This window comes from Haliotis rufescens, unplaced genomic scaffold (genome assembly GCF_023055435.1).
Source record: "Haliotis rufescens isolate VD_foot unplaced genomic scaffold, xgHalRufe1.0.p SCAF_44, whole genome shotgun sequence".
In the NCBI taxonomy this organism is placed as follows: Eukaryota; Metazoa; Mollusca; class Gastropoda; order Lepetellida; family Haliotidae; genus Haliotis; species Haliotis rufescens.
This window is the reverse complement of record NW_025964157.1, coordinates 1,602,099-1,626,950: the sequence shown is the minus strand read 5'-3', so window position 1 is coordinate 1,626,950 and position 24,852 is coordinate 1,602,099. Positions and strand designations below refer to the sequence as shown.

The 24,852-nt window shown below is 40.9% G+C and overlaps 1 protein-coding gene across 1 annotated transcript; it reads right to left on the bottom strand.

Moving 5' to 3' along the window:
• Nucleotides 1-21,293: 21,293 nt before the first annotated feature.
• LOC124136099 lies at nucleotides 21,294-22,304 on the bottom strand. The gene has a single exon (XM_046501891.1). It carries the CDS (start codon nucleotides 22,302-22,304, stop codon nucleotides 21,294-21,296), a length of 1,011 nt encoding a protein of 336 aa, XP_046357847.1.
• Nucleotides 22,305-24,852: the final 2,548 nt, after the last annotated feature.

Genomic DNA, 24,852 nt, shown 5'->3' with positions numbered 1-24,852 from the left:
CCCTGCACACAGTAAACAGCCACACAGACAACTGTGAGGTATCTGAATGTCCTACCTGTGTCCGCACTCTACACACAGTAAACAGCCACACAGATACTGTGAGGTATCTGAATGTCCTACCTGTGTCCACACTCTACACACAGTAAACAGCCACACAGACAACTGTGAGGTATCTGAATGTCCTACCTGTCTCCGCACTCTGCACACAGTAAACAGCCACACAGATACTGTGGGGTATCTGAATGTCCTACCTGTGTCCGCACTCTACACACAGTAAACAGCCACACAGACAACTGTGAGGTATCTGAATGTCCTACCTGTCTCCGCACTCTGCACACAGTAAACAGCCACACAGATACTGTGGGGTATCTGAATGTCCTACCTGTGTCCGCACTCTACACACAGTAAACAGCCACACAGATAACTTTTGGGTATCTGAACGTCCAACCTGTGTCCAGACTCTGCACACAGTAAACAGCCACACAGATACTGTGGGGTATCTGAATGTCCTACCTGTGTCCACACTCTACACACAGTAAACAGCAGCACAGATACTGTGAGGTATCTGAATGCCCTACCTGTGTCCGCACTCTACACACAGTAAACAGCAACACAGATACTGTGAGGTATCTGAATGTCCTACCTGTGTCCACACTCTACACACAGTAAACAGCCACACATATACTGTGAGGTATCTGAATGCCCTACCTGTGTCCGCACTCTACACACAGTAAACAGCAACACAGATACTGTGAGGTATCTAAATGTCCTACCTGTGTCCACACTCTACACACAGTAAACAGCCACACAGATACTGTGAGGTATCTGAATGTCCTACCTGTGTCCACACTCTACACCCAGTTAGCAGCCACACAGATAACTGTGGGGTATCTGAATGTCCTACCTGTGTCCACACTCTACACACAGTAAACAGCCACACAGACAACTGTGAGGTATCTGAATGTACTACCTGTGTCCACACTCTACACCCAGTTAGCAGCCACACAGATAACTGTGGGGTATCTGAATGTGCTACCTGTCTCCGCACTCTACACACAGTAAACACCCACACAGACAACTGTGAGGTATCTGAATGTCCTACCTGTGTCCACACTCTGCACACAGTAATATAGACGATATACTGCATCTGTAAAGCCATGGCTAGTTGACATAGAACAACGTACAATCCATGGCCGGGTGTATACTGCATCTGTAAAGTCATGGCTAGATGGCATACAACAAAGTACAATCCATGGCCAGATGTATACTGCATCTGTAAAGTCATGGCTAGATGACATAGAACAACGTACAATCCATGGCCGGGTGTATCCTACATCTGTAAAGTCATGGCTAGATGGCATACAACAACGTACAATCCATGGCCAGATGTATACTGCATCTGTAAAGTCATGGCTAGATGGCATAAAACAACGTACAATCCATGGCCAGATGTATACTGCATCTGTAAAGTCATGGCTAGATGGCATACAACAACGTACAATCCATGGCCAGATGTATACTGCATCTGTAAAGTCATGGCTAGATGGCATAAAACAACGTACAATCCATGGCCGGGTGTATCCTACATCTGTAAAGTCATGGCTAGATGGCATACAACAACGTACAACCAATGGCCGGGTGAATACTGCATCTGTAAAGCCATGGCTAGATGACATAGAACAACGTACAATCCATGGCCGGATGTATACTGCATCTGTAAATTCATGGCTAGATGACATAGAACAACGTACAATCCATGGCCGGGTGTATACTGCATCTGTAGAGTCATGGCTAGATGGCATACAACAACGTACAATCCATGGCCAGATGTATACTGCATCTGTAAAGTCATGGCTAGATGGCATAAAACAACGTACAATCCATGGCCGGGTGTATCCTACATCTGTAAAGTCATGGCTAGATGGCATACAACAACGTACAACCAATGGCCGGGTGTATACTGGTTCTGTAAAGCCATGGCTAGATGACATAGAACAACGTACAATCCATGGCCGGGTGTATCCTACATCTGTAAAGTCATGGCTAGATAGCATAGAACAACGTACAATCCATGGCCGGGTGTATACTGCATCTGTAAAGTCATGGCTAGATGGCATAGAACAACGTACAATCCATGGCCGGGTGTATACTGCATCTGTAAAGTCATGGCTAGATGGCATACAACAACGTACAATCCATGGCCAGATGTATACTGCATCTGTAAAGTCATGGCTAGATGGCATAAAACAACGTACAATCCATGGCCGGGTGTATCCTACATCTGTAAAGTCATGGCTAGATGGCATACAACAACGTACAACCAATGGCCGGGTGTATACTGCATCTGTAAAGCCATGGCTAGATGGCATGCAACAACGTACAATCCATGGCCAGATGTATACTGCATCTGTAAAGTCATGGCTAGATGGCATAAAAACAACGTACAATCCATGGCCAGATGTATACTGCATCTGTAAAGTCATGGCTAGATGGCATACAACAACGTACAATCCATGGCCAGATGTATACTGCATCTGTAAAGTCATGGCTAGATGGCATAAAACAACGTACAATCCATGGCCGGGTGTATCCTACATCTGTAAAGTCATGGCTAGATGGCATACAACAACGTACAACCAATGGCCGGGTGTATACTGCATCTGTAAAGCCATGGCTAGATGACATAGAACAACGTACATCCCATGGCCAGATGTATACTGAATCTGTAAAGTCATGGCTAGATGACATAGAACAACGTACAATCCATGGCCGGGTGTATACTGCATCTGTAGAGTCATGGCTAGATGGCATACAACAACGTACAATCCATGGCCAGATGTATACTGCATCTGTAAAGTCATGGCTAGATGGCATAAAACAACGTACAATCCATGGCCGGGTGTATCCTACATCTGTAAAGTCATGGCTAGATGGCATACAACAACGTACAACCAATGGCCGGGTGTATACTGCATCTGTAAAGCCATGGCTAGATGTCATAGAACAACGTACAATCCATGGCCGGGTGTATCCTACATCTGTAAAGTCATGGCTAGATGGCATAGAACAACGTACAATCCATGGCCGGGTGTATACTGCATCTGTAAAGTCATGGCTAGATGGCATAGAACAACGTACAATCCATGGCCGGGTGTATACTGCATCTGTAAAGTCATGGCTAGATGGCATACAACAACGTACAATCCATGGCCAGATGTATACTGCATCTGTAAAGTCATGGCTAGATGGCATAAAACAACGTACAATCCATGGCCGGGTGTATCCTACATCTGTAAAGTCATGGCTAGATGGCATACAACAACGTACAACCAATGGCCGGGTGTATACTGCATCTGTAAAGCCATGGCTAGATGACATAGAACAACGTACAATCCATGGCCGGGTGTATCCAACATCTGTAAAGTCATGGCTAGATGGCATAGAACAACGTACAATCCATGGCCGGGTGTATACTGCATCAGTAAAGTCATGGCTAGATGGCATAGAACAACGTACAATCCATGGCCGGGTGTATACTGCATCTGTAAAGTCATGGCTAGATGGCATACAACAACGTACAACCAATGGCCGGGTGTATACTGCATCTGTAAAGCCATGGCTTGATGGCATACAACAACGTACAACCCATGGCCGGGTGTATACTGCATCTGTAAAGTCATGGCTACATGACATAGAACAACGTACAATCCATGGCCGGGTGTATACAGCATCTGTAAAGTCATGGCTAGATGGCATAGAACAACGTACAATCCATGGCTGGGTGTATACAGCATCTGTAAAGTCATGGCTTGATGGCATACAACAACGTACAATCCATGGCCGGGTGTATACTGCATCTGTAAAGTCATGGCTAGATGACATAGAACAACGTACAATCAATGGCCGGGTGTATACAGCATCTGTAAAGTCATAGCTTGATGGCATACAACAACGTACAACCCATGGCCGGGTGTATACTGCATCTGTAAAGCCATGGCTTGATGGCATACAACAACATTCAATCCATGGCCGGGTGTATACTGCATCTGTAAAGCCATGGCTAGATGGCATACAACAACGTACAACCAATGGCCGGGTGTATACTGCATCTTTAAAGCCATGGCTTGATGGCATACAACAACGTACAACCCATGGCCGGGTGTATACTGCATCTGTAAAGTCATGGCTAGATGGTATAGAACAACGTACAATCCATGGCCGGGTGTATACAGCATCTGTAAAGTCATGGCTAGATGGCATAGAACAACGTACAATCCATGGCCGGGTGTATACAGCATCTGTAAAGTCATGGCTTGATGGCATACAACAACGTACAACCCATGGCCGGGTGTATACTGCATCTGTAAAGTCATGGCTAGATGACATAGAACAACGTACAATCAATGGCCGGGTGTATACAGCATCTGTAAAGTCATGGCTTGATGGCATACAACAACGTACAACCCATGGCCGGGTGTATACTGCATCTGTAAAGCCATGGCTTGATGGCATACAACAACGTTCAATCCATGGCCGGGTGTATACTGCATCTGTAAAGCCATGGCTAGATGGCATACAACAACGTTCAATCCATGACCGGATGTATCCTACATCTCTCAAGCCATGGCTAGATAACATAGAACAACAATCAATGACCGGATGTAATACTCAAGGTGTACAATCAACAGCTGGGGGATTTACAGCACAGGTATATAGTACATAGTACAATCCATGCCTAGATTGTATACTGCATTTGTACAATTTATAGGTAGATGGTATACTGCATTTGTACAATCCATGCCTAGATGATATACTGCATTTGTACAAACCATGCCTAGATGGTATACTGCATTTGTACAACCCATGCCTAGATGGAATACTGCATTTGTACAATCCATGCCTAGATGGTATTCTGCATTTCTACAATTCTTGCCTAGATGGTATACTGCATTTATACAATCCATGCCTAGTTGATATACTGCATTTGTACAATCCATGCCTAGATGGTATTCTGCATTTGTACAATTTATAGGTAGATGGTATACTGCATTTATACAACCCATGGATTAGATACACTGCATTTGTACAATCCACGGCTATCAGATACACTGCATTTGTACAATCCACGGCGATCAGATAAACTGCATTTGTACAATCCACGGCTATCAGATACACTGCATTTGTAAAACCCATGGCCATTAGATACACAGCATTTGTACAATCCACGGCTATCAGATACACTGCATTTGTAAAATCCATGGCTATCAGATACACTGCATTTGTACAATCCATGGCCATTAGATACACTGCATTTGTACAATCCACGGCTATCAGATACACTGCATTTGTACAATCAATGGCTACCAGATACACTGCCTTTGTAAAACCATGGCCATTAGAAACACTGCATTTGTACAATCCACAGCTTTAAGATACACTGCATTTGTACAATCCATGGATTTCAGATACATGTACACTGCATTTCTACAATCCATGGCGATCAGATACACTGCATTTGTACAACCCATGGCTATCAGATACACAGCATTTGTACAATCAATGGCTATTAGATACACTGCATTTGTACAATCCACGGCTATCAGATACACTGCATTTGTACAATCCAAAGTTATCAGGTACACTGCATTTGTACAATCAATGGCTATTAGATACACTGCATTTGTACAATCCACGGCAATCAGATACACTGCATTATTACAATCCATGGCTATCAGAAACACTGCATTTGTACAATCAATAGCTATCAGATACACTGCATTTGTACAATCCATGGCTATCAGATACACTGCATTTGTACAATCCATGGATATCAGATACACTGCATTATTACAATCCATGGCTATCAGAAACACTGCATTTGTACAATCAATAGCTATCAGATACACTGCATTTGTACAATCCATGGCTATCAGATACACTGCATTTGTACAATCCATGGCTATCAGAAACACTGCATTTGTACATTCAATGGCTATCAGAAACACTGCATTTGTACAATCAATGGCTATCAGATAAACTGCATTTGTACAATCCATGGCTATAAGATACACTGCCTTTGTAAAACCATGGCCATTAGAAAAACTGCATTTGTACAATCCACAGCTTTAAGATACACTGCATGTGTACAATCCATGGATTTCAGATACACTGCATTTGTACAATCCATGGCTATCAGATACACTGCATTTGTAAAATCCATGGCTATCAGATACACTGCATTAGTACAATCCATGGCTATCAGAAACACTGCATTTGTACAATCAATGGCTATCAGGAACTCTGCATTTGTACAATCAATGGCTATCAGATACACTCCATTTGTACAATCCATGGCTATCAGATACACTGCATTTGTACAATCCACAGCTATAAGATACACTGCATTTGTACAATCCATTGATTTCAGATACACTGCATTTGTACAATCCATGGCTATCAGATACACAGCATTTGTACAATCCACGGCTATCAGATACACTGCATTTGTACAATCCATGGCTATCAGAAACACTGCATTTGTACAATCCATGTCTATCAGATACACTGCATTTGTATAATCCACGGATATCAGATACACAGCATTTGTACAATCCATGGCTATTAGACACACTGCATTTGTACAATCCATGTCTATCAGATACACTGCATGAGTACAATCCATGGCTATCAGAAAAACTGCATTTGTACAATCCACGGCTATCAGAAACACTGCATTTGTACAATCCACAGCTTTCAGATACAGTGCATTTGTACAATCCATGGCTATCAGATACACATCATTTGTACAATCAATGGCTATCAGATACACTACATTCGTACAATCCATAGTTATCAGGTACACTGCATTTGTACAATCAATGGCTATTAGATACACTGCATTTGTAGAATCCATGGCTATCAGATACACAGCATTTGTACAATCAATGGCTATTAGATACACTGCATTTGTACAATCCACGGCTATCAGATACACAGCATTTGTACAATCAATGGCTGTCAGATACACTGCATTTCTATAATCCATGGCTATCAGATACACAGCATTTGTACAATCAATGGCTATAAGATACACTGCATTTGTACAATCCACGGCGATCAGATACACTGCATTTGTACAATCCATGGCTATTAGATACACTGCATTTGTACAATCCATGGCTATCAGAAACACTGCATTTGTACAATCCATGGATTTCAGATACACTGCATTTGTACAATCAATGGTTATTAGATACACTGCATTTGTACAATCCACGGCTATCAGATACACTACATTTGTACAATCCATAGTTATCAGGTACACAGCATTTGTAAAATCAATGGCTATTAGATACACTGCATTTGTACAATCCACGGCGATCAGATACACCGCATTAGTACAATCCATGGCTATCAGATACACTGCATTTGTACAATCCATGGCTACCAGATACACTGCCTTTGTAAATCCATGACCGTTAGATACACTGCATTTGTACAATCCAAAGATATAAGATACACTGCATTTGTACAATCCATGGATTTCAGATACACTGCATTTGTACAATCCATGGCTATCAAAAACACTGTATTTGTACAATCCATGTCTATCAGATACACTGCATTTGTTTAATCCATGGCTATCAGATACACAGCATTTGTACAATCCACGGCTATCAGATACACTGCATTTGTACAATCAATGCCTACCAGATACACTGCATTTGTACAATCCATGGCTATCAGAAACACTGCACTTGTACAATCCATGGCTACCAGATACACTGTATTTGTACAATCAATGGCTATCAGAAACACTGCATTTGTACAATCCACGGCTATCAAATAACCAGCATTTGTATAATCCATGGCTATCAGATACAGAGCATTTGTACAATCAATGGGTATAAGATACACTGCATTTGTACAATCCACGGCTATCAGATACACTGCATTTGTACAATCCATGGCTATCAGAAACACTGCATTTGTACAATCCATGTCTATCAGATACACTGCATTTGTATAATCCACGGATATCAGATACACAGTATTTGTACAATCCATGGCTATTAGATACACTGCATTTGTACAATCCATGTCTATCAGATACACTGCATGAGTACAATCCATGGCTATCAGAAACACTGCATTTGTACAATCCACGGCTATCAGAAACACTGCATTTGTACAATCCATGGATTTCAGATACACTGCATTTGTACAATCAATGGTTATTAGATACACTGCATTTGTACAATCCACGGCTATCAGATACACTACATTCGTACAATCCATAGTTATCAGGTACACAGCATTTGTAAAATCAATGGCTATTAGATACACTGCATTTGTACAATCCATAGTTATCAGATACACTGCATTTGTACAATCCACGGCGATCAGATACACCGCATTAGTACAATCCATGGCTATCAGATACACTGCATTTGTACAATCCATGGCTACCAGATACACTGCCTTTGTAAATCCATGGCCGTTAGATACACTGCATTTGTACAATCCACAGCTATAAGATACACTGCATTTGTACAATCCATGGATTTCAGATACACTGCATTTGTACAATCCATGGCTATCAAAAACACTGTATTTGTACAATCCATGTCTATCAGATACACTGCATTTGTTTAATCCATGGCTATCAGATACACAGCATTTGTACAATCCACGGCTATCAGATACACTGCATTTGTACAATCAATGGCTATCAGATACACTGCATTTTTACAATCCATGGCTATCAGAAACACTGCATTTGTACAATCCATGGCTACCAGATACACTGTATTTGTACAATCCATGGCTATCAGATACACTGCATTTGTATAATCCATGGCTATCAGATACACAGCATTTGTACAATCAATGGCTATCAGAAACACTGCATTTGTACAATCCACGGCTATCAGATACACAGCATTTGTATAATCCATGGCTATCAGATACAGAGCATTTGTACAATCAATGGGTATAAGATACACTGCATTTGTACAATCCACGGCTATCAGATACACTGCATTTGTACAATCCATGGCTATCAGAAACACTGCATTTGTACAATCCATGTCTATCAGATACACTGCATTTGTATAATCCACGGATATCAGATACACAGCATTTGTACAATCCATGGCTATTAGATACACTGCATTTGTACAATCCATGTCTATCAGATACACTGCATGAGTACAATCCATGGCTATCAGAAACACTGCATTTGTACAATCCACGGCTATCAGAAACACTGCATTTGTACAATCCACGGCTATCAGATACACTGCATTTGTGCAATCCATGGCTATCAGATACACATCATTTGTACAATCAATGGCTATCAGATACACTAAATTCGTACAATCCATAGTTATCAGGTACACTGCATTTGTACAATCAATGGCTATTAGATACACTGCATTTGTACAATCCACGGCGATCAGATACAGTGCATTTGTACAATCCATGGCTATCAGATACACAGCATTTGTACAATCAATGGCTATCAGATACACTGCATTTCTATAATCCATGGATATCAGATACACAGCATTTGTACAATCAATGGCTATCAGATACACTACATTCGTACAATCCATAGTTATCAGGTACACTGCATTTGTACAATCAATGGCTATTAGATACACTGCATTTGTAGAATCCATGGCTATCAGATACACAGCATTTGTACAATCAATGGCTGTCAGATACACTGCATTTCTATAATCCATGGCTATCAGATACACAGCATTTGTACAATCAATGGCTATAAGATACACTGCATTTCTACAATCCACGGCGAACAGATACACTGCATTTATACAATCCATGGCTATTAGATACACTGCATTTGTACAATCCATGGCTATCAGAAACACTGCATTTGTACAATCCATGGATTTCAGATACACTGCATTTGTACAATCAATGGTTATTAGATACACTGCATTTGTACAATCCACGGCTATCAGATACACTACATTTGTACAATCCATAGTTATCAGGTACACAGCATTTGTAAAATCAATGGCTATTAGATACACTGCATTTGTACAATCCATAGTTATCAGATACACTGCATTTGTACAATCCACGGCGATCAGATACACCGCATTAGTACAATCCATGGCTATCAGATACACTGCATTTGTACAATCCATGGCTACCAGATACACTGCCTTTGTAAATCCATGGCCGTTAGATACACTGCATTTGTACAATCCAAAGATATAAGATACACTGCATTTGTACAATCCATGGATTTCAGATACACTGCATTTGTACAATCCATGGCTATCAAAAACACTGTATTTGTACAATCCATGTCTATCAGATACAATGCATTTGTTTAATCCATGGCTATCAGATACACAGCATTTGTACAATCCACGGATATCAGATACACTGCATTTGTACAATCAATGGCTACCAGATACACTGCATTTGTACAATCCATGGCTATCAGAAACACTGCATTTGTACAATCCATGGCTACCAGATACACTGTATTTGTACAATCAATGGCTATCAGAAACACTGCATTTGTACAATCCACGGCTATCAAATACACAGCATTTGTATAATCCATGGCTATCAGATACAGAGCATTTGTACAATCAATGGGTATAAGATACACTACATTTGTACAATCCACGGCTATCAGATACACTGCATTTGTACAATCCATGGCTATCAGAAACACTGCATTTATACAATCCATGGCTATTAGATACACTGCATTTGTACAATCCATGGCTATCAGAAACACTGCATTTGTACAATCCATGGATTTCAGATACACTGCATTTGTACAATCAATGGTTATTAGATACACTGCATTTGTACAATCCACGGCTATCAGATACACTACATTTGTACAATCCATAGTTATCAGGTACACAGCATTTGTAAAATCAATGGCTATTAGATACACTGCATTTGTACAATCCATAGTTATCAGATACACTGCATTTGTACAATCCACGGCGATCAGATACACCGCATTAGTACAATCCATGGTTATCAGATACACTGCATTTGTACAATCCATGGCTACCAGATACACTGCCTTTGTAAATCCATGGCCGTTAGATACACTGCATTTGTACAATCCAAAGATATAAGATACACTGCATTTGTACAATCCATGGATTTCAGATACACTGCATTTGTACAATCCATGGCTATCAAAAACACTGTATTTGTACAATCCATGTCTATCAGATACAATGCATTTGTTTAATCCATGGCTATCAGATACACAGCATTTGTACAATCCACGGATATCAGATACACTGCATTTGTACAATCAATGGCTACCAGATACACTGCATTTGTACAATCCATGGCTATCAGAAACACTGCATTTGTACAATCCATGGCTACCAGATACACTGTATTTGTACAATCAATGGCTATCAGAAACACTGCATTTGTACAATCCACGGCTATCAAATACACAGCATTTGTATAATCCATGGCTATCAGATACAGAGCATTTGTACAATCAATGGGTATAAGATACACTACATTTGTACAATCCACGGCTATCAGATACACTGCATTTGTACAATCCATGGCTATCAGAAACACTGCATTTGTACAATCCATGTCTATCAGATACACTGCATTTGTATAATCCACGGATATCAGATACACAGTATTTGTACAACCCATGGCTATTAGATACACTGCATTTGTACAATCCATGTCTATCAGATACACTGCATGAGTACAATCCATGGCTATCAGAAACACTGCATTTGTACAATCCACGGCTATCAGAAACACTGCATTTGTACAATCCATGGATTTCAGATACACTGCATTTGTACAATCAATGGTTATTAGATACACTGCATTTGTACAATCCACGGCTATCAGATACACTACATTTGTACAATCCATAGTTATCAGGTACACAGCATTTGTAAAATCCATGGCTATTAGATACACTGCATTTGTTTAATCCATGGCTATCAGATACACAGCATTTGTACAATCCACGGCTATCAGATACACTGCATTTGTACAATCAATGGCTACCAGATACACTGCATTTTTACAATCCATGGCTATCAGAAACACTGCATTTGTACAATCCATGGCTACCAGATACACTGTATTTGTACAATCCATGGCTATCAGATACACTGCATTTGTATAATCCATGGCTATCAGATACACAGCATTTGTACAATCAATGGCTATCAGAAACACTGCATTTGTACAATCCACGGCTATCAGATACACAGCATTTGTATAATCCATGGCTATCAGATACAGAGCATTTGTACAATCAATGGGTATAAGATACACTGCATTTGTACAATCCACGGCTATCAGATACACTGCATTTGTACAATCCATGGCTATCAGAAACACTGCATTTGTACAATCCATGTCTATCAGATACACTGCATGAGTACAATCCATGGCTATCAGAAACACTGCATTTGTACAATCCACGGCTATCAGAAACACTGCATTTGTACAATCCACGGCTATCAGATACACTGCATTTGTACAATCCATGGCTATCAGATACACATCATTTGTACAATCAATGGCTATCAGATACACTACATTCGTACAATCCATAGTTATCAGGTACACTGCATTTGTACAATCAATGGCTATTAGATACACTGCATTTGTACAATCCACGGCGATCAGATACAGTGCATTTGTACAATCCATGGCTATCAGATACACAGCATTTGTACAATCAATGGCTATCAGATACACTGCATTTCTATAATCCATGGCTATCAGATACACAGCATTTGTACAATCAATGGCTATAAGATACACTGCATTTCTACAATCCACGGCGATCAGATACACTGCATTTGTACAATCCATGGCTATCAGAAACACTGCATTTGTACAATCCATGGCTACCAGAGACACTGTATTTGTACAATCCATGGCTATCAGATACACTGCATTTGTATAATCCATGGCTATCAGATACACAGCATTTGTACAATCAATGGCTATCAGAAACACTGCATTTGTACAATCCACGGCTATCAGATACACAGCATTTGTATAATCCATGGCTATCAGAAACACTGCATTTGTACAATCCATGTCTATCAGATACACTGCATTTGTATAATCCACGGATATCAGATACACAGTATTTGTACAATCCATGGCTATTAGATACACTGCATTTGTACAATCCATGTCTATCAGATACACTGCATGAGTACAATCCATGGCTATCAGAAACACTGCATTTGTACAATCCACGGCTATCAGAAACACTGCATTTGTACAATCCATGGATTTCAGATACACTGCATTTGTACAATCAATGGTTATTAGATACACTGCATTTGTACAATCCACGGCTATCAGATACACTACATTCGTACAATCCATAGTTATCAGGTACACAGCATTTGTAAAATCAATGGCTATTAGATACACTGCATTTGTACAATCCATAGTTATCAGATACACTGCATTTGTACAATCCACGGCGATCAGATACACCGCATTAGTACAATCAATGGCTATCAGATACACTGCATTTGTACAATCCATGGCTACCAGATACACTGCCTTTGTAAATCCATGGCCGTTAGATACACTGCATTTGTACAATCCACAGCTATAAGATACACTGCATTTGTACAATCAATGGATTTCAGATACACTGCATTTGTACAATCCATGGTTATCAAAAACACTGTATTTGTACAATCCATGTCTATCAGATACACTGCATTTGTTTAATCCATGGCTATCAGATACACAGCATTTGTACAATCCACGGCTATCAGATACACTGCATTTGTACAATCAATGGCTACCAGATACACTGCATTTTTACAATCCATGGCTATCAGAAACACTGCATTTGTACAATCCATGGCTACCAGATACACTGTATTTGTACAATCCCTGGCTATCAGATACACTGCATTTGTATAATCCATGGCTATCAGATACACAGCATTTGTACAATCAATGGCTATCAGAAACACTGCATTTGTACAATCCACGGCTATCAGATACACAGCATTTGTATAATCCATGGCTATCAGATACAGAGCATTTGTACAATCAATGGGTATAAGATACACTGCATTTGTACAATCCACGGCTATCAGATACACAGCATTTGTACAATCCATGGCTATCAGAAACACTGCATTTGTACAATCCATGTCTATCAGATACACTGCATTTGTATAATCCACGGATATCAGATACACAGCATTTGTACAATCCATGGCTATTAGATACACTGCATTTGTACAATCCATGTCTATCAGATACACTGCATGAGTACAATCCATGGCTATCAGAAACACTGCATTTGTACAATCCACGGCTATCAGAAACACTGCATTTGTACAATCCACGGCTATCAGATACACTGCATTTGTGCAATCCATGGCTATCAGATACACATCATTTGTACAATCAATGGCTATCAGATACACTAAATTCGTACAATCCATAGTTATCAGGTACACTGCATTTGTACAATCAATGGCTATTAGATACACTGCATTTGTACAATCCACGGCGATCAGATACAGTGCATTTGTACAATCCATGGCTATCAGATACACAGCATTTGTACAATCAATGGCTATCAGATACACTGCATTTCTATAATCCATGGATATCAGATACACAGCATTTGTACAATCAATGGCTATCAGATACACTACATTCGTACAATCCATAGTTATCAGGTACACTGCATTTGTACAATCAATGGCTATTAGATACACTGCATTTGTAGAATCCACGGCGATCAGATACAGTGCATTTGTACAATTCATGGCTATCAGATACACAGCATTTGTACAATCAATGGCTGTCAGATACACTGCATTTCTATAATCCATGGCTATCAGATACACAGCATTTGTACAATCAATGGCTATAAGATACACTGCATTTCTACAATCCACGGCGATCAGATACACTGCATTTATACAATCCATGGCTATTAGATACACTGCATTTGTACAATCCATGGCTATCAGAAACACTGCATTTGTACAATCCATGGATTTCAGATACACTGCATTTGTACAATCAATGGTTATTAGATACACTGCATTTGTACAATCCACGGCTATCAGATACACTACATTTGTACAATCCATAGTTATCAGGTACACAGCATTTGTAAAATCAATGGCTATTAGATACACTGCATTTGTACAATCCATAGTTATCAGATACACTGCATTTGTACAATCCACGGCGATCAGATACACCGCATTAGTACAATCCATGGCTATCAGATACACTGCATTTGTACAATCCATGGCTACCAGATACACTGCCTTTGTAAATCCATGGCCGTTAGATACACTGCATTTGTACAATCCAAAGATATAAGATACACTGCATTTGTACAATCCATGGATTTCAGATACACTGCATTTGTACAATCCATGGCTATCAAAAACACTGTATTTGTACAATCCATGTCTATCAGATACACTGCATTTGTTTAATCCATGGCTATCAGATACACAGCATTTGTACAATCCACGGATATCAGATACACTGCATTTGTACAATCAATGGCTACCAGATACACTGCATTTTTACAATCCATGGCTATCAGAAACACTGCATTTGTACAATCCATGGCTACCAGATACACTGTATTTGTACAATCAATGGCTATCAGATACACTGCATTTGTATAATCCATGGCTATCAAATACACAGCATTTGTATAATCCATGGCTATCAGATACACAGCATTTGTACAATCAATGGGTATAAGATACACTGCATTTGTACAATCCACGGCTATCAGATACACTGCATTTGTACAATCCATGGCTATCAGAAACACTGCATTTGTACAATCCATGTCTATCAGATACACTGCATTTGTATAATCCACGGATATCAGATACACAGTATTTGTACAATCCATGGCTATTAGATACACTGCATTTGTACAATCCATGTCTATCAGATACACTGCATGAGTACAATCCATGGCTATCAGAAACACTGCATTTGTACAATCCACGGCTATCAGAAACACTGCATTTGTACAATCCATGGATTTCAGATACACTGCATTTGTACAATCAATGGTTATTAGATACACTGCATTTGTACAATCCACGGCTATCAGATACACTACATTTGTACAATCCATAGTTATCAGGTACACAGCATTTGTAAAATCAATGGCTATTAGATACACTGCATTTGTACAATCCATAGTTATCAGATACACTGCATTTGTACAATCCACGGCGATCAGATACACCGCATTAGTACAATCCATGGCTATCAGATACACTGCATTTGTACAATCCATGGCTACCAGATACACTGCCTTTGTAAATCCATGGCCGTTAGATACACTGCATTTGTACAATCCACAGCTATAAGATACACTGCATTTGTACAATCCATGGATTTCAGATACACTGCATTTGTACAATCCATGGCTATCAAAAACACTGTATTTGTACAATCCATGTCTATCAGATACACTGCATTTGTTTAATCCATGGCTATCAGATACACAGCATTTGTACAATCCACGGCTATCAGATACACTGCATTTGTACAATCAATGGCTACCAGATACACTGCATTTTTACAATCCATGGCTATCAGAAACACTGCATTTGTACAATCCATGGCTACCAGATACACTGTATTTGTACAATCCATGGCTATCAGATACACTGCATTTGTATAATCCATGGCTATCAGATACACAGCATTTGTACAATCAATGGCTATCAGAAACACTGCATTTGTACAATCCACGGCTATCAGATACACAGCATTTGTATAATCCATGGCTATCAGATACAGAGCATTTGTACAATCAATGGGTATAAGATACACTGCATTTGTACAATCCACGGCTATCAGATACACTGCATTTGTACAATCCATGGCTATCAGAAACACTGCATTTGTACAATCCATGTCTATCAGATACACTGCATTTGTATAATCCACGGATATCAGATACACAGCATTTGTACAATCCATGGCTATTAGATACACTGCATTTGTACAATCCATGTCTATCAGATACACTGCATGAGTACAATCCATGGCTATCAGAAACACTGCATTTGTACAATCCACGGCTATCAGAAACACTGCATTTGTACAATCCACGGCTATCAGATACACTGCATTTGTACAATCCATGGCTATCAGATACACATAATTTGTACAATCAATGGCTATCAGATACACTAAATTCGTACAATCCATAGTTATCAGGTACACTGCATTTGTACAATCAATGGCTATTAGATACACTGCATTTGTACAATCCACGGCGATCAGATACAGTGCATTTGTACAATCCATGGCTATCAGATACACTGCATTTCTATAATCCATGGCTATCAGATACACAGCATTTGTACAATCAATGGCTATAAGATACACTGCATTTCTACAATCCACGGCGATCAGATACACTGCATTTGTACAATCCATGGCTATCAGAAACACTGCATTTGTACAATCCATGGCTACCAGAGACACTGTATTTGTACAATCCATGGCTATCAGATACACTGCATTTGTATAATCCATGGCTATCAGATACACAGCATTTGTACAATCAATGGCTATCAGAAACACTGCATTTGTACAATCCACGGCTATCAGATACACAGCATTTGTATAATCCATGGCTATCAGATACACAGCATTTGTACAATCAATGGGTATCAGATACACTGCATTTGTACAATCCACGGCTATCAGATACACTGCATTTGTACAATCCATGGCTATCAGAAACACTGCATTTGTACAATCCATGTCTATCAGATACACTGCATTTGTATAATCCACGGATATCAGATACACAGCATTTGTACAATCCATGGCTATTAGATACACTGCATTTGTACAATCCATGTCTATCAGATACACTGCATGAGTACAATCCATGGCTATCAGAAAAACTGCATTTGTACAATCCACGGCTATCAGAAACACTGCATTTGTACAATCCACGGCTATCAGATACACTGCATTTGTACAATCCATGGCTATCAGATACACATCATTTGTACAATCAATGGCTATCAGATACACTACATTCGTACAATCCATAGTTATCAGGTACACTGCATTTGTACAATCAATGGCTATTAGATACACTGCATTTGTACAATCCACGGCGATCAGATACAGTGCATTTGTACAATCCATGGCTATCAGATACACAGCATTTGTACAATCAATGGCTATCAGATACACTGCATTTGTACAATCCATGGCTATCAGAAACTCTGCATTTGTACAATCCATGGCTATCAGATACATCGCATTAGTACAATCCATGGCTATCAGAAACTCTGCATTTGTACAATCAATGGCTACCAGATATACTGCCTTTGTAAATCCATAGCCATTAGATACACTGCATTTGTACAATCAACAGCTATAAGATACACTGCATTTGTACAATCCACAGCTATAAGATACACTGCATTTGTACAATCAATGGCTATTAGATATACTGCATTTGTACAATCCACGGCTATCAGATATACTGCATTGGTACAATCCATGGCTATCAGATACACTGCATTTGTACAATCAATGGCTATCAGATACACTGCATTTGTAAAATCCACGGCTATCAGATACACTGCATTTGTACAATCCACGGCTATCAGATACACTGCATTTGTAAAATCCATGGCTACAAGATACACTGCATTTGTATAATCTTTGGCTATTAGATACACTGCATTTGTACAATCAATGGCTATTAGATACACTGCATTTGTACAATCCACGGCGATCAGATACACTGCATTTGTACAATCCATGGCTATCAGATACACTGCATTTGTATAATCCATGGCTATCAGATACACAGCATTTGTACAATCAATGGCTATTAGATACACTGCATTTCTACAATCCACGGCGATCAGATACACTGCATTTGTACAATCCACGGCTATTAGATACACTGCCTTTGTACAATCCATGGCTATCAGATACACAGCATTTGTACAATCAATGGCTATTAGATACACTGCAATAGTACAATCCATGGCTATCAGAAACACTGCATTCGTACAATCCACGGCTATCAGATACACTACATTTGTACAATCCATAGTTATCAGGAACACAGCATTTGTACAATCAATACCCATTAGATACACTGCATTTGTACAATCCACGGCTATCAGATACACAGCATTTGTACAATCCATGGCTATCAGATACACTGCGTTTGTACAATCAATGGCTATCAGATACACTGCATTTGTAGAATCCACGGCTATCAGATACACTGCAGTTGTACAATCCACGGCTATCAGATATACTGCATTTGTACAATCAATGGCTATTAGATACACTACATTTGTACAATCCATAGTTATCAGGTACACAGCATTTGTACAATCCATGGCTATTAGATACACTGCATTTGTACAATCCACGGCTATCAGATACACTGCATTTGTACAATCCATGGCTATCAGATACACTGCATTTGTACAATCAATGGCTGTCAGATACATTGCATTTGTACAATCCACGGCTATCAGATACACTGCATTTGTACAATCCATGGCTATCAGATACACTGCATTTGTAAAATCCATGGCTACAAGATACACTGCCTTTGTAAATCCATGGCCATTAGATACACTGCATTTGTACAATCCACAGCTATAAGATACACTGTATTTGTACAATCCATGGCTATCAGAAACACTGCATTTGTACAATCAATGGCTATTAGATACACTGCATTTGTACAATCCACGGCTATCAGATACACTACATTTGTACAATCCATAGTTATCAGGTACACTGCATTTGTACAATCAATGGTTATTAGATACACTGCATTTGTACAATCCACGGCTATCAGATACACTGCATTTGTACAATCCACGGCTATCAGATACACTGCCTTTGTAAATCCATGGCCATTAGATACACTGCATTTGTACAATCCACAGCTATAAGATACACTGCATTTGTACTATCCATCGATTTCAGATACACATCATTTGTACAATCCATGGCTATCAGAAACACTGCATTTGTACAATCCATGGCTATCAGATACACTGCATTTATAGATTCCACGGCTATCAGATACAGTGCATGTGTACAATCCATGGCTATTAGATACACTGCATTTGTACAATCCATTGCTTTCAGATACACTGCATTTGTACAATCCATGGCTATCAGATACACTGCATTTGTAAAATCCATGTCTATCAGATACACTGCATTTGTAAAATCCACGGCTACCAGATACACTGCCTTTGTACAATCCATGGCTATCAGATACACTGCATTTGTACAATCCATGGGTATTAAATACACTGCATTTGTACAATCCATGGCTATTAGATACACTGCTTTTGTGCAATCCATGGCAAAATAATACACTACAGTTGTCCAATTCATGGATAGATATTCTACTGCTGCTGTACAATCGATGACTGGATGATACGCTGCATTTTTGCAATACATGGCTTGATGCTATACTGTATTTGTACAATCCATGCCCAGATGATATACCACAGTTGTAAATCCATGGCGAGATGATATTCTACAAGTGCACAATCCACGGCTTTCTGATATAATATTGTTTGACAGTCAATGACGTCACGTTATTCAGCCGAACCTACCTAATGTTGGTCGTCGCCAAAATAATTGAAGATCACATAACTAACGCGAAAACAATCTTTTATTGATCTTATAACGTACACTAAGCGGAAATAAGGAGAATATACAGTTTACAAAAGCTAGTGGGTGAGTTTGGTTTAACGCCGCTTTATTCATCATTTTAACGCCGCTTGATGTGGGTGGAAAGCCTGAGGTGATGAAGGCCTTGGACGTTTTCCACCCTGGGGAACCCTTGAACATAGAAACACAATCAGGCCTAACCCACGATCGTACGTTTAGCTTACAAAACTATGTTTAGCAATTCAGCACAGTAAAAGTCCTACACACTATCTGGTTCACACAGGCGTTCCAACCTTAAAACGTCCATCAAAATTAATCTTTCACAAAAAAAGACACTTAAATAAACATTAAGTTCCCAATGTGTCACATTCGGGCTCCACTAAAACGAGAATCGACAAAGACTCTCAAGCCTCTTGGCGGTATTCCAAATGTCTCAGTGCCAATGCGTCACACACGCATTAGAGGTCAAGGTCACATTACACCTGCTCTGAAACGAGAATCGACATTCCCTGGGCTCGCAAGAATCTAGCTGGTATTCCAAATGTCTAAACGCCGATGCACCACAGATTATCGGCCGATGTCACATTCGAGCTCCTCTGAAATGTCTTCGGCGTCACCGCGACACATCGCGGCTTGAACATACAGAAGAATGTGCTTCTATACATCTCACTGAGCAGCATGTGAGAGATAAAGTCCACGGACAATCCAAACAGGACACACGTCGAGCCTACCTGCTGTATCATCAAGTAGACATTCTGGTAGTAGGGGGAGAAGTAGCCGTATGCGGGGATGAGGTCAAACGCCATGGAGTTGCTGACTATTGGCACAGACAGAACAAAGGACAAGAAGTTAGTGACGAGGATGGTGACTGTCGTCTGCTTCTCCCTGGCATCCAATTTGCCTGCCACTCTGTTGTTGGTGATGCTTTGTCTGAACTGACGCTGACGACGAAGAGAGATGACAACTAAGACATTGAAGACGAGCGACGCCGTGACGGCCAAATATACAGACAGCACCCGCGTTGTCGTCGACCACGCATTCAACACGTACATATTATTCATGTAAAAACTTGTCTGACAGGCGCTGTAGGTTGTGACCCCATCTTTGTAGTTGGTGTTGACGGTGTTGCGAAGGAAGCTGTAGACGTGGGCGAGCAACGAGAACAGCGCCACGCCCGTGATGAACTGACCTGGCGAGTGAACCAAGCGGTATTGCTTAGCTTTCAGTGGTATGGCTGTCACTAGATACCTCTCCATGGAAACGACGCAGGCGATGAGGAAGGTGAATCGCCTGAGAACCACCGCTACGTAGTTAGAGATGTAGATACCGAACACTGTGGAAAAAAGGTTGGTGGCGTTGCCGTACGTGATGAATCCGACGACGTCGCAGAGCATGATGATGCCGTAGAGTAGCTGTGAGACGCTGCTGGCCAGGAGGTAGGCGTTGGTGCTGGATCGCATCGTCTTTCGACAGAACACGCAGATGTTAATGGTGTTCAGGACAGTCGCGGTCAGCGTAACGGGCATGTTGAGTTTCATGACGACCCCAACTACCATGTTATACGTGCTGTCGGAGATTAGTGGCGCCCCGTCTGTACCATTGCCTTCTGGGGTGGGCGGTGTCGTGATTGTAATATTCCCTTCTGAGAGACGAGGTAAGAGACAATGTATCCCGCCTGTATCTTTCCTTTCTGAGAGACGAGGTAACCCGTCTGTACCATTTCCTTCTGAGAGACGAGGTATCCCGTCTGTACCATTTCCTTCTGAGAGACGAGGTATCCCGTCTGTACCATTTGTTACTACGAGGCGATGTATCCCGTCTGTACCATTTCCTTCTGAGAGACGATGTATCCTGTCTGTACCATTTCCTTCTGAGAGACGATGTATCCCGCCTGTTCTATTCCTTTCTGAGAGACGATGTATCCCGTCTGTACCATTCCTTTCTGAGAGACGATGTATCCCGTCTGTACCATTTCCTTCTGAGCGACGATGTATCCCGTCTGTATCATTTCCTTCTGAGAGACGATGTATCCCGTCTGTATCATTTCCTTCTGAGAGACGATGTATCCCGTCTGTACCATTTCCTTCTGACAGACGATGTCTCCCGTCTGTACCATTTCCTTCTGAGAGACGATGTATCCCGTCTGTATCATTTCCTTCTGAGAGACGATGTATCCCGCCTATGTCATTTCTTTCCGAGAGACGATGTATCCCGTCTGTACCATCCGCTTCTGAGAGACGATGTATCCCGCCTGTGTCATTTCTTTCCGAGAGACGATGTATCCCACCTGTACTGTTCCTTTCTGAGAGACGATGTATCCTGCCTGTACCATTTCTTTCTGAGAGACGATGTATCCTGCCTGTACCTTTCGCTTCGTTGAGACGATGTATCCAGTCTGTACCATTTCCTTTCGAGTGCAGCGGTGTCCCGTCTGTACCATTCGCTTCGAAGGGGAGCGGTGTCGTGATTGTAATATTCCCTTGTGAGAGAAACGTTGTTCTGTCTCTACCATTCTCGACTGAGCGTTCTTGTAGCGTAGCTTTACCCGAAAGGTTTCCACATTTCCGGTTGACTGGAGGTAAAGATTTTCCAACCGGGCTTTTCTTCGAGCAATTTGATAGAACAGATTCCCCAGTGACATTACAGAGCCGGAACGCGGTGTCCCCAATATAACTGCCATCCCCCGGGGAGAGAGGCGCCGCCTGGACCCCCCTTGTGTCTGGGTAGGCCACAGTCACACCCTGCCCAGCATCACCGTCACCGTTCACCACCGTTGACATCATATTCCAATTTTCAACGCTAGTGTCTTTGTCGCCGTCTCCAAATGTCGGCCATGTTGTGTTCACCTCAAAGCCACGCGGTGAATTGCTGTCTTCCCGGCAGTGTCCTCGTTCACTAGCGGCTAGAACAGTGACCAGTATTACACAGACGGGAGCCCCCAATATGGAGCTGGGTAGCACCTCACTGACAGTTATAATGGTGGCTAATATGACACAGACATACATTCCTGCCATGACGCGATGAAGCACTTTACCAACAGCAGGCTGGCACTACACAATGCCGTCGACAGTTGCAATGACAAATGACAAATGTATCCTTGTGGCTGTGTGCAAGGTCTGACAAGATAATGAGACGCGGTAAATTACTTACTTTCTTAGGTTTCGTAAAGCCACATTTCTGACCTATGACGCTCTGGCCCATTATTCAAGGTGAAAAGGGTTATTAATGTGTTTGTTACCCATAGGGTTGAAAATAAACGAATTCATAAAAATCGTATGTGCACAAGTGCAAATGTCACTTCTTAAGCACCAGCGCATTGTTTCATCCCGACGGCACCGTTGATTCTTTTTGTGAAGCTCTTCAGACCATGGCTTGTCTACAGTTAGGGAACTGTGTGATAAAACATGGCATGGCGCAGTCGAAAGCTACTCAAATAATTACTACATAAATGTCATATCTGCATAGAGGTCAAGACAGTTGGTTGTTGGTTGGTTGAGGTCAAGACAGACTTTAATACATCCGTCAAGACAGACGTGTACACAGACGTCAAGACAGAGGTCAACAAGGTCAACACAGAGGTCACCAAAAAGGTCAACACAGACGTCAACGCTGACATCAACACAGAGGTCAACACAAACGTTACCAGAGACGTCAAAACAGAAGTCAAGACAGACAACGCAGACGTCAACACATACGTCAACATAGACGTCAGCGCAGACTTCATGTCCATAACAGTTGTACATGACCTCCCAGGTCTTTATTCAACAAAACACTGCCCACCCAGAACATCTCCTTAATATAGAACATCAACGCCAGAGAACAATCATCTCCATTATCGGTTGAAACAGTGGTACACATTACACAAATAGATGTATGATAATCAGTGATAGTGTTCGCGAAAAGACAAGGCGTGTCCTGCTGAACCGGTAGCATCCGCTGTTCTCACTGGTTCCAGTACTTGAGTGTTCAGGGAAAATATTTGTTTAGATAATTTGTAAACGTTTAAACAATTGGGCAGATCAAGATAGTCTTTTAGTACCTTGGCAGGCTGGGTTTAGAAAAGGATTTAGAACATCTCAGTCCTTCCACCAAACACTTCCCTTT

Excerpts from the sequence above, each read along its gene's own strand:
- LOC124136099 (XM_046501891.1), bottom strand. The coding sequence starts at position 22,304 with ATGGTAGTTGGGGTCGTCATGAAACTCAACATGCCCGTTACGCTGACC.